The sequence below is a fragment of the Saccostrea echinata genome, unplaced genomic scaffold (genome assembly GCF_033153115.1).
Source record: "Saccostrea echinata isolate AGI-Se365-2 ecotype Australia unplaced genomic scaffold, CSIRO_AGI_Sech_v1 ptg000017l, whole genome shotgun sequence".
Classification (NCBI taxonomy): domain Eukaryota; kingdom Metazoa; phylum Mollusca; class Bivalvia; order Ostreida; family Ostreidae; genus Saccostrea; species Saccostrea echinata.
This window is the reverse complement of record NW_026889766.1, coordinates 4,229,811-4,242,806: the sequence shown is the minus strand read 5'-3', so window position 1 is coordinate 4,242,806 and position 12,996 is coordinate 4,229,811. Positions and strand designations below refer to the sequence as shown.

General features: G+C 33.0%; 1 protein-coding gene across 1 annotated transcript; it reads right to left on the bottom strand.

Moving 5' to 3' along the window:
* Positions 1–500: 500 nt before the first annotated feature.
* LOC133189250 (apolipoprotein L3-like) lies at positions 501–1,286 on the bottom strand. Its single transcript, XM_061324653.1, has one exon. The coding sequence runs from the start codon at positions 1,284–1,286 to the stop codon at positions 501–503; it is 786 nt and encodes a 261-aa protein (XP_061180637.1).
* Positions 1,287–12,996: the final 11,710 nt, after the last annotated feature.

Genomic DNA, 12,996 nt, shown 5'->3' with positions numbered 1-12,996 from the left:
AAAACTCATGACACATGTTATGGCACAGGAAGTACAGGACAGTCAATTACTTGATAAACGAATAAACTAATGATCGAATTAAACATAAAACCAATGAACGAATAATTTACACCACAGGGAAAAGACGTACACGTAGTTCTGTTTCTATATTTCATGGAATTCTTGTGCATATTAAGAAAACGTAAGTTATTCACCGTGTAACAATAAAAAAAAATATTTGCGTCTCAAAGTAAATGCTTGAAAAGCTCATGAGGACACGTTATGCAAGATTTACTTGAAGTCGTCAATGCATAGTAAAAAATTGCTGGATGCCTCACGGGGAATTAATCAAATTTCAATAAGCGTATACAGTATAAAAATTACGAAGGTCTCGATATTTTAGTCTATACTAATTTTCAAATCTAGGTATTTTCTTTCTTGTTCAGCATGAAAAATCTAGTGATTAGAAAGCTAAGTACCCAGTACATAAGGAAATGTAACCGTAGAAAGTATTTAGTGACTTAGTCAGTCAGACCGTATGCTTCAGAGTAGAACTCTTGGACATCATTTAATGATTCCCTCATCTTTTCGATGTGCTTTGTTATGTCTTTTCCGAGCTCAGACTTAGATCCATTAGCGATATCTTGACTTGATGAGACGATTTCCCAAATATCGAAACCTACACCAACAAGAGCAAGAACAGCCGTTTTACCAATAAGTTTTCCAGCAGTCAGTCCGATTCCTCGACCCCCTTTCCCGACTAAACGTGCCGTTTTCGACATGACCTGTGCAACTTTCTTTCCCCTTTTAATGGTTTTGAGCATCGTCTTTATTTCTTTTTTTGTAGACTTAGCAACCTCCCTCAAAGTTTCAATAGCTTCTGTAAATCGTGTTTCGGCTTCATCGAGGTCGGTTGTTCTTTTCTGGTCACCCAATATAATGTCTTCAGCTTCCTTGCATTTTCTCAAAGCATAATTCTTATTAATTTGGTCAGAAGTGAGATTGGTAATCCCACCAGCTAAGCCTACCCCTGCAGCTATTTCAGCACCAACTGCAGCAGACGCACCCGCAGTGAAGGGTGCAAGAAGCAAAGCTCCAATCATTATGCTTCCGCTTAAAACACCGACACTGCTACCCACAATTTGCGTGACATTATTTTGAAATTCGCCACTGTCCATGTCGGCCACAATTTGCTCCAAATCTCTAATGGCCATTCTCCTATTCCTTACCCACTCTTCATACTGGTTGACGAATTCGTCAAGATACCTTTCATAATTCTGTATGGCATCAATTTCCCGGTCTGACATTATTAGTCTGCAATTTGAAATATATAAAAGAGGTAATTGAATGAAGAAAGTATATACATGTATAGATATTTTAGGATTCTTTTTGAAATTCAGCGAAGACAGCAACTAATTATCAACATTATGAATATTATGATATGATGTGAGAATTAGAAATAGTCTCTCTTGTTTGTTCATTTATTTATTTTGGATTTTTTTTTTTGAATTAATTCATTGAAAATTGCAAACAGTCTATGAGATTTAGCAAAAATGGTAACATTTTTCGAGAAATTTACATTGAACATTGTTATAAAAATATTTAACTAAGAACAGCATGTCTTAAAAACGCGAGTGAGGGAAGCAAATATATAACAAGATGATTTATTAAATTTAGATTTCGCCTGCCTTTGTAGATTTCCTGCCAACAAATCATGGGATTTAATTGCAACACCGGAGTGAACGATTTTAGATAGGAATTTCCGGATATCGGGTGTACAAACCCAGTACGGAAATCAGGTTTGTGGAAGTGGACATAACAACGACATTTAATCTGATTCCATGGCCGTTGTGTGAATTTTAAGTTTCTTTCTTGTATGACAGATTAATAGCAAAAGGTACATGTAAACGTAAATGTATGTTGCGAATCGCACTAGCTTAGATGAACGTGTTTTATCTACACAGATTTTTAGAAAACTTATAATTAAAACATTTATCTTAAGTTGGTTAACCCACACTCATATTTCTTTCCTTGCTTCAGATTGAGGAGAATTTTTTTTCTGATATCTGTAATATACATATACATACAATTGCTTAAACTGTATAAGTAAGAAAATGTAGTTTTTAAGCGACTTAATAATTTAAATATTGATTGCTGCATGTATCAAATTAAAAAAAAATAAATAAACTACAGCTGTACATTGCTAACGGTCCCAGTCAAAAAAAAAAGAGAGGGCTTTTTTTAATTTGTTTTTTTAAATTACATGATAGCTATCAAGCTCTTTTTAACCAGAGCTTCAGTTTTCCTTATGTAATGATGTATTGCTCTTTAAATATTTAAATACGCAATAAATATATCGAAGTTAAATTACATCTCTCTCTCTCTCTCTCTCTCTCTATCTATATATATATATATATATACGAACTTGAATATATATTTTTAATGTAACTGTTTTCTATTTAAATACTTAATATTTAGATACTTTCTTTTTAAAAATAAGTGAAAGGGGATATATGTTTTCCAGATAAAGAATTGAAAGCATTTTATTTCCGCCTCAAATGAATTTTACGTTCTCTCAATTTTGAATCAAGGTTCTTGTAACGTTACTACCGCACTGCATTGGTTATATCTTTTGTATTCAAATTTCCTGGTAAGAATATTTTTAAAGCAATTCAATTGCTGTATCTAAAAATAAATGCTCACACATACACAAGAGCTTTTAAATATATTCCTATCGTCAAATAACAAAGGGCTTATGTATACGTATCTGACTTTTAAAGTTCTTAACGTGACATATTTTTACCCACGGTTGCCGCAGAATCAGAAAACGTCTTCAAGTTACTTATTTCAGTAGAAAAAATAATGAATATAAGACTGCTAATTGTGAAGAATATTCAGAGCTCGTCTTCATAACCTACTATTTTATACAGAAAAAAATGACAAATTAAATGTTAAAAGAATTTCCTTATTTTTAAGGAAAAGAAGTATAATCGTTTTGGAATGGTTTTTAAATTAGATGTAGCCATAGCACAATGCGATCGTGATAATTGTAAATTCAACACAATTAAGACGGTCCCAGGTAGCGTAGTGGTAGAGTGCTCGATTTATGAGCGGGAGGTTCGGAACTGTTACGATAGTGATGTTCGGGTTTCATTTTGTCGAAAACTTTCCAATAAAACGTTAAATATCCTAGAATCAATTAATTAATTAACCTAAACCTAATTCCATTATTATTTCATATATAAGTGACATCATAACTACCTCCGGAGACACTTACCTGAATAATCACACTTGATGTATACACTCACAATTTGTTTTCAAGCGCATGCATGAAAATGAGAAAGAAATCGGTATAACAAAAATATTGTATTTCCTGGAATAAATTGTATCCTGTTTGTTTTCGTTTTAAATTTCTAAGAATTGCTTGATATATTTGAGTGCACGGCCATTTTCTCCTTTTCAAAATTTGCTTTTAAGATCTGGTTGAAACGGGCTATTTGATCAGATGGGAAAAAAATATGTCGAATGACCTTTGTTGCCTTACGTCACACTGAATTACTTCAAAACAAACTAATCTGCTTTTTCATGGCATTTTAAAGGGAAGATTTTCTCTGTAGGTTATGTACCAAAATTGAACCCGTTTCGCTATCCATAACACAGGCTACAAACTGCAAAGGAATTTGGGGGGGGGGGGGTATATATTTGAATCAGCATGCCCGTCTGCTTGAAGAAGGGATTTTGTCCAGACCTTTTCTTGGAGACTTTTGCAAGGGTTTGTCTGAAAATCTGTACACTCATTATTCACAATACAAACATGTGACCTGATATTTTCATCTTGATGGAATAATTTTTCTGCATTTTTAGCTCTTCTGAGCCAAAGGTTCAAAGAGCTAATGCTATGGCCATTTGTTCGATGTGCGTAAAATTTTGAGAATATGTACCATAGCTCAAGAACCCGTTGGCCAATTATTGTCAAATTTGTCATATGGTATCCTTGGCCCTCAAGCTAGGGTTTTGACCCTTAAACAAGGGGAAATAATTAGGAAAATAGAAACAAAAGTACTGGTTGCTAAAAAATCCTCTTCACCAAACTTACACAAAAGGATGAGGATATGTTGTAAATTAAAATTTGCATGGTGAATTACCCTGGGGCAAAGGGCGTGGTCTCAAGGGCACTTCAAAGTAGACCAAAAATTACATTCTATTAAAATGTTGATATTTTGCTTACTATAAGGACTAGGATTATCAAATCTTGTCAGTTGATGAATCTAAGGACATCATATCATGTTGACTCAAAAGTAGGTCACGGTGACCTACTTTTTAAATTTTGCGGCCATTCTTTTTCAAAATGATTTAGAGGCATATTTTGAACAATTTAAGGCATACAGTATGATCATCAAATTTTGTCATTTGATGTATCTTGGGTCCTCGGAGTATGTCAACTTAAAGGTAGGTCACCTCGGCCTACTTTTTGAATTTTATGGCTTATCTTTTTCAAAACAATTAAGGTCATTAATTCGAATATACTTAAAGGCTTAGAATCATTAAATCTTGTAAAATGATGCATCTTGGTGCCATAAAACATATTTAGTGAAAAGTAGGCCACAGTGACCTACTTTTTGAACTTTGCAGGCATTCGTTTTCAAAGCGTTTTAAAGGCATAATTTGGACATTTTAAGGTCTATGATAATAAAACTTTGTAGGTTGATGCATCTTTGGTACTCAAAAAAAGTAAGCTGAAAAGTAGGTCACCGTGACCTACTTTTGAAATTTTACGGCTATATTTAAATATCAAGGGCACTATTTGGCTTAGAATCATCGAAATTTGTCAGTTGATGTATCTTAGGTTCTCGGAGTAGGTCGATTTAAAAGGTCACCATCACCTACGTTTTAATTTATATGACTAAAATTAAATGTTTTTGGTAATAATTCGCTTAGAATCATCAAACTTTATCAATTGATGCATCTTGAGTCCTCTTGAGTAGATGGACTAAAAAGTAGGTTACCGTGACCTACTTTTACACATTTATGGCTTTAATTAAATATTTCAGGTACTAATTGGCTTAAAATCGTAAACTTTGTCAGTTGATGCATCTTGGGTCCTCGGAGTAAGTTTACTTAAATGTAGGTCACTGTGACTTACTTTTGAAATTTTATTGCTTTATTTAAATGTATCAGGTTCTAATTGGCTTAGAAATTTTGTCAGTTTGATGCATCTTGGGTCCTCAAAGTATATCATCTGAAAAGTAGGTCACTATGACGTAGTTTTGAAATTTTATGGTAATAATTTTAAGAATATTTTAGGTACTAATTGGCTTGGAATCATCAAACTTAGTTTATGCATCTTGGGTCCTCAGAGAATGACAAGTGATAATTAGGTCACCATGACCTACTCTCAGGTACTAATTGGCTTAGAATATCTTGGTTCTCTAAGTGTTTCGTCTAAAATGTAGGTCATGATAACCTACCTTTGGAATTTCAAGGCTTTATATAAATATACAGGATAGGTAAAGGCTTCACATAGAAGTGATAGGTAAGTGTCAGTTTATCAGAAGAGCTATTCAAGGCCCTTTGGCCTCTTGTACAGGTAGTTTTTTTTCATTATTATTATGTAATTTTTTTCAGAGCTGTTCTCAGATGTTCTCTAATGATAAAACGCCGCTTAATGATACAAATATCATTAAGCGTTGCAATTGCAACGCTTAATGCCATAAATTATTGCATTAAGCGTTAACATTCTCAACCGCTAATGCATAATCGCCACTTTATGATAGAATTATATCATTAAGCGTCCCAAATGCAGAGCAACACCGACGCTTAATGAAACAAACAAATATCTACATAATCGATGGTTAATGATACACTATAATATATCATTAAGCGCTGCAGTCGCACCCATAATGTTAACCCCTCCCCCTCCCGAAAAGCAGGATCTTGACATCATATGTAATTGTTATTTAACTGTGTAAATGTGTGATTTTTTAATCTTTCTTTTAATTTTTTTATCTAGCATATTTCATTTCTGAAAGATCTTTACTGGTGAGACATTTTACCGATGTTGTAGAGGATTTCCCCCATAGCCAGCTTTTCCCCCGGAAATTGTACCCTAGAGTAGAATTTCCCCCGAGGGGACTGGTGAGATATTTTACCGGTGTTGCAGAGTACGATTTCCCCCACAGCCAACTTTCCCACAGGAAATTGTACCCTTGAATAGGATTTCCCCTGAGGGGAAATCTCACACCAGAGCCAATTTCCCCCTCATTCCTTCTCAGAGTAGGATTTCGCTATGGAGTCAGTATAAAATACAACCGCAATATTTTTGTGATAAAAAAAAGATAAACGGCACACTTACTTTTAAATGGAAATGAATGCAAGCTTTTGACTTATATACTAGCTGTTCAATTGTAGTAAGATTTTTCGTAACATAATTTCCCAATCATGGAGTCTCAACCTGAATATTAAGCTTTCAAAAGATATGTAAAACTCCTCAGATTCGAAGCCTTAACACCTCTAATGGCGCAGCGGTACTTGAATTTGTCACATATTTTTAATGTGCGGTATCTCAAGGTTCTTTTAAGTCTAAAGATTCAGTTTGTTTTCAAAGAAAGCAATGTATGTATACCTTTTACTAAGTGTATATGATGTTTGAATCCAATGAACGAAAGAATGGTTTGAGTTAGTATCTCGTTAGAACGAATAAATTATTTCATAACAAATTAGTTATTTCCTTATAACCAGATATTTATCCCGTTTAAAGGATCTAATTATCTAGTTATATCGAGTAAGTAGTTATCTCCTTATATTTTACATGAAAATAATAATATTTTAATGCTTTAAAAATCGGTTGGGCAGTCGCTGAGAAAAATTAGATGAGATTTATAAATGTGTCATGTTCTAAATCTTGAATATATAAATTAAATGATCCGGACTAGAAATATATTTAACAATTTCACTTTCATAATTTGCAAAACTATTTTGTTAAAAAGCATTCTGATTGTGCACACAAGTGCTCTGAATTTAACATTAAAAGATGTTTGAGTCTGATCGATAATATATATGTAGTTTTTGGAGATCAGTTCTTCTAACAATCTGTTGGAATTCCAATGGGTACCAATTCCGCCCCCTTATTAGCAGACCAACTTTTGTATACATATGAAGCAGAATTCATTCAAACACTTCTACATGAGAAGAAGAAAACGCTTACTGTGGCCTTCGACTCGACAGTACATTTCTTTATATCGACGACTTATTATCAATTAACAATAGTTATTCTCATTCATATGTCGACTCGATATATCCCAGTGAGCTTGAAATAAAAGATACCACAGATTCTGACACATCTGTTTCATATTTAGATATTTTACTAGAAAAGACATTAATGGTAACCTATCAGCAAAGCCTTATGATAAACCTGATGACTTCAACTTTTCAATCGTCAATTTCCTTACTTATGTAGCAAGTACTCTTATCACCTGCATACGGGGTTTATGTCTCTCAGTCCATTCGATACGCAAGAGCATGCTCTATGTATGAGCAATTTCTAAAACTAGGCAAACTGTTGACAAACAAGTTTATGAAAAAAGGATTTCAACCGTCTCATTTGAAGTCATCATTTCGCAAATTTACGGTTGATACAATGACCTTGTCAGCACATACAACCTATCATTACTTAGCTACGTTAAGGAATGTCTCAGTTCACATTTGTGAGGCACATTGCAGCAAGTATTATTGTGACGTCATTAAATTTTTTAATGTTAAAGCAAGTAGCAAAAATAAATTATACCGCAAGATGATACGTAAATAAAAGGTTGCATGCGTTTGTTTTATTTATAATTTATTAGGGAACGCAAAATATCAACATTTAAAAAAATACTGATGAGTATTTAGAAATAAATCTTGTGTCATATATGACGTCATTTTTGACATCAAGTGATCCAGAGGAGTGGGTCCATTCGTTAAATAATTACAAACATACTTAATTAAATACGAAATCAGCGTCAATATAAAGATCTTATGATTAAAACTGAAAACAAAACACTTCTTAAAAACAATTGTTTATTTAATTTATTTATCAAGACTTATACAGCTGCGCAGCGTCGGAAATTGCAAAGAATATCGCTAATACGATTATCATATTCCCGATAAACCTCAAAAGTGCAAGGGCATACTCTAGACTGTTTATGCTGATATACGAAATATCAATTGCTTATATCATGTATATTCTAAAAAAGTGCTAGGAGTTGATTCTTTTCTGAAGACTTTTTTAAAAAAAATTCTTACAATATAGAGACGAAGTGGAATTTTTTTGCTATTACACTATTACACGCATTATCGGCAAAATTACGAGTACTCAACAATACAAACTAGATCCCAGCACTTTTCAGGTAAAGGTTGTATACCTCTTTTAATGAGTATCATTTTTATGGCCAAAAACAAGTGGATGCCCTTGCACTAGCTAGATTTTCTAAATTCAGCCTAACAATTCTATTTTTATACCAGTCAAGTGACACAGCTGATACATGTCATGTAACCGGTGCTAAATACGACACAAACCTATTCATTATAGGTAACTATGTTACATTTTCTACAAATTTATAGTTATTATTTCTATAGTGATTATGAAATACAATACATATTGAATAGGTATTATAGTCACATTTCCTATTACCGTCCATAACATAGCTGAGTCAGTCAAATGCTGACTACGTTTTTCATACTAGGCCATTTCTTATACACTGAACTGTCTATGGATTTTCCGTTTTTTTTTTCAGGTCATGACAAGAAGGCACACGGCGGGTGAGACCGATCAGCAGGGGATGCTCACTCCTCCATGGCACCTGATCCCACCTCTAAATTTTGAGGTCCGTGTTTGCTCTGCTCCAAATTAGTATTGTTTCATTGGACTTCCGAGATTGAATACTGTTTTTATATTCATATTTCATTTCACTATAAAAAAGACTGTTTGGCTGCAAAATGTTTACAAATAAGTTTAACTTATTAAGCGAGTTGATGTCTTTGTTAACTACAACAGAATGACAACAGTTGCTGACGTTTTTATTTTTGAGTTAATTTTATCAGTTAATCTCATTCGGGATGAAAGTGCATACTTGAACATCAAATTGTTTTTTTTTCAAATATCTCAATTAAATCAATTTAAAAAAGAAGGATTTTCCAACATTTGTTTTGTATATGTAAAAAAAACCTTATTTAATGTCTTCTTTTATATAACTTTATATTATAAAATTGGAATGGTAATAATTTGACATCTCTCAGAAAGCTATCGAACAATCATTCTCTTTTTGAATTTAACATGCTTAAATTTGCATGATGTACGAGTATGTCTTTTTGTCGGATGGCAGAAAATAAAAAAAAAAGCGAGTTAATTGGTTTATAGAGACGACTATAAAGGGTTGGGAGGTGGACAAAAATATACAGATTGGTTAAAAAGTGTCTAGAATAAGCAAGTGAAAGGTAGTTGATTGTCCAATCATATTTTCATAACGGGATCTGTAGCGTCATGGTCAAAGACTAAAATATAAACCATAACGCTACAGTTCTGCAACTGCCATGAATACTGAAATTTAAATACATGAAGCTTAATTTTGAACCAAAAGTCTGGGTCCGACTTAGAAATTTTGATTTTTTCTTGAAGAAGAAATATAGTAATATTGTAGGAACTCCTTTATAAAGATCGGAACAATTCTAAAGCAGGAACATTTGAGGATAAAAGGCTACCACAATCATAATAAAAACACTAGTTTTTAGAGAATTATATGATCTTGTACTTGTTAAAATGGTTAGTAAACTCAAATATTTGTCTTGTCCCAAAATATACTTAGAACTGCTGGTAAATAAAAAAGATTTTTCGTCTGAAATTATCTACAGATTTTACAAAATATTACCGCCTTATAAGCGGGTCAATAACTAATTCTTCCGAATTAATCTGAAAAAATACAACCGACTTATAGACGATGATATACACTATATCGAAATGGATAGTTGTATACTGACTTTTTGCAATAGGGACAGACTGAAATTTTTCTAGTAACGGGTTTGTAGAACGCGGGGGTGGGGGCCTGGGGTAAGGGTTGCGCCCCCACTTTTTCTGAGTATAATATTTTGCCAAAGTAATATTCCTTTAGATGCTGACCTCCCCCCCCCCTCCACACACACTTTTGATGTTATAAGTTAGAGCACTGGAAAATTCCAGGGTTTGTACAGTAAATTACCTTTTTTTTTGCTTGTCGGATTCTTTTTAAAAGCCCCCCCCCCCCCACTTTTGAAACCATAACTACGGGCCTGTGTAACGAATATATATATATATATATATATATATATATATATATATATATATATATATATATATATATATATATATATATATATATATATATATATATATATATATATATAGAATTAAACACGTTTGAATAATATAAGAAATAATTATTTCTTAATATTTCGAATTCAGTACAATTCTCTGATATGCTTGGACTTTCGGTATATAAGGCGTGCAATTCTCGGCAAATGCTACACTGTACGTTGTTAGCGTGTCCTAGATTCTCCTTGGTCGCTAGCTCATCTGACTCAATATTTATAAAGTATCACAAATGCAAGTAAAGAAAAGAAACACAGAAGTATTTTAACATTTCTGTCTGTCAGTGTCTGCTGTCTAGTTTGCAAAAATAAGCACAAGTAAGACTTGTTATTGCAATGACATTTATTTAATTAATACATTTCTCCGATATCAATAAACAATTCTTTGCGTGGAAACATTTAATTTAGGACCTGCGTAGCAGATGTAATTTTTGATATCCGGAGCTTTAAGAAGTCCCCTTGACTAGAAAACATGGAAAGACTCCAATAACTACTATATTCTATAGGACAAGGGCATAGATTACATAAATGTTTTTGCAAGTGAAGGAAGGAAACTTAGGGTGGATGTATGTTTCTATTAGTTATTGGCAGCCATTTCTAAATTTTATATCGTTAAAGGGTGCGACTGCAACGCTTAATGATATACTAGTGTATATCATATTAACCGTCGATTACGTAGATATTTGCTTGTTTCATTAAGCATCGGTGTTGCTCTGCATTTGTGATGCTTAATGATATAATTCTATCATTATACGGCGATTAAGCATTAGCATTTGAGAATGTTAACTATAAATGCAATAATTTATGACATTAAGCATTGCAATTGCAACGCTTAATGATATTTGTATCATTAAGTGGCGTTTTATCATTAGAGGTTGCTACACTGCTATTTTCATCATGATGGAATGATATTTTTGCAATTTAAAGGTGTTTTCTTTTTTTATTTTATTGAAAAGGTCAATTTGGGTTCAAGTATGTTTGAGACATAGAATCTAGAACTGCCAGTTGGTACATCTGTACAGAAATGTGAATTGCGGCTAAAAACCAGTCATTAAGTTTAAAAAAATTACCAAGTATTAAAATAAAGTTTTATGGTAGATAGTCCCTTCAAATCTTATAGTCGTGCTGTGACCTTATTAAAAATATTGCATCAATATTAAACATTTTTTTTCATTATATACTGAAAGGAAAAAGGAACTAACTAAGAGTAAACTTTTGAAATGATTTCTCAATATCTCCATCGCGCGGCTATCAAAACATTGATTCTCCTCTGTATGGAATTCCTCAGTGCATTTATCTTTCTCAAGAGGATATTCATTCAACCCTTAAAACAGGACAGCTCCTAGGTAGTCGAGATTAGCAGGGCTATACCGATGCATTCAAACCCAGACCCGACACATTTTCAATTGGAGAAAAAGATATAATTTACCGACGCCAGTTGATTTGGCAAATCTGAATATGTACAAAAAGGTCTTGAAAAATTCATTCTGAAAACATTTTTCCTGAGGGTAAACATGCTGAATAATTAGGCTTACGACGCACACGTGCGCGAGTGAGAGTATCACCAACGTAAAGTTGAAGAGCTCACGGTCTAAAATAGAGCAATGGATTTTGTTAAGTTTTATAGTGAAAGTGATGCTCATGATTGCTTACTGTATCAGATTCGGTTTCAGTGGTAATACCAATATGCATGTGTTTTTGGCTTTTTACCACTTTTCCGAAGTGACGCCATACTTTTCATGGTTGTTTTATTTTGAACACCGATTTTAGTGCACAGTAACCAAGACAGACGTCTGGCCAATTTTCATAATTTTCGGCCACTCTGTCAAAGATGTTTCTCATATTATGTTACCCTGCATTTCTTTTGCCTTTCAGTATATAAAGCTTTATAACAAATTAAAAAGAATTTTTGTTTATTAGGCTGTACCAGCTTAGCTCATTACATTATGATTAAATTTCAAGTAAATTTTGATTGTCAATGACAATCAATGTTAAAATTTTTTGAACACTTCTAGATCCATAGAAAACCTATAGTGACATAGCACCTTTTCTGAAAAAAACCCCCCATAAACCCATCGGGGGTATTAGTCTATTTTGAACAGTTCTAGTTAAAAATATTATGAACTATTCTTTTTTACGTAGCTCGAAACAAAACTGATAATAAATAGGTCAAGGTGATATGAAAGTTTATTTAAGAAATTTTGGACATGATTAAAAACATCATATCAATTCAAATCTAGGAAGTTAAAAGAAAAAATTGGAACAGTTTCTTTGAAATTTAAAAACAAAAATAGAATAGTATTTGCTTTGAAACAGCTATACACAGAATAGGGAATAGTGTGGTCAAGGGGAAGATCAAGGTCAGAAAATAATTACACAGTTGAATACCTTTGCATGTGTTAAGTTTGCTTAAGATATCAAAACCGTTTCTTTGAAACAAACATAAATGCAAATAACGAATAAGGAGTCAAGGTCATGTAATATCAAAATCAGAAAATTATGACACAGTTGAAAAGCTCTCACTTATATGTAACAGTGTATGAATGTAAGAGTTTTCATATTTAGATAAACCTCAACAATTGCTCTGATACTGATACATGTATAAACATAAAATTTGCTATAGTTAGGTCAAGGTGACAG

Bases quoted from the DNA above. Each gene is read 5' to 3' on its own strand.
- LOC133189250 (XM_061324653.1), bottom strand. From the start codon at position 1,286: ATGTCAGACCGGGAAATTGATGCCATACAGAATTATGAAAGGTATCTT.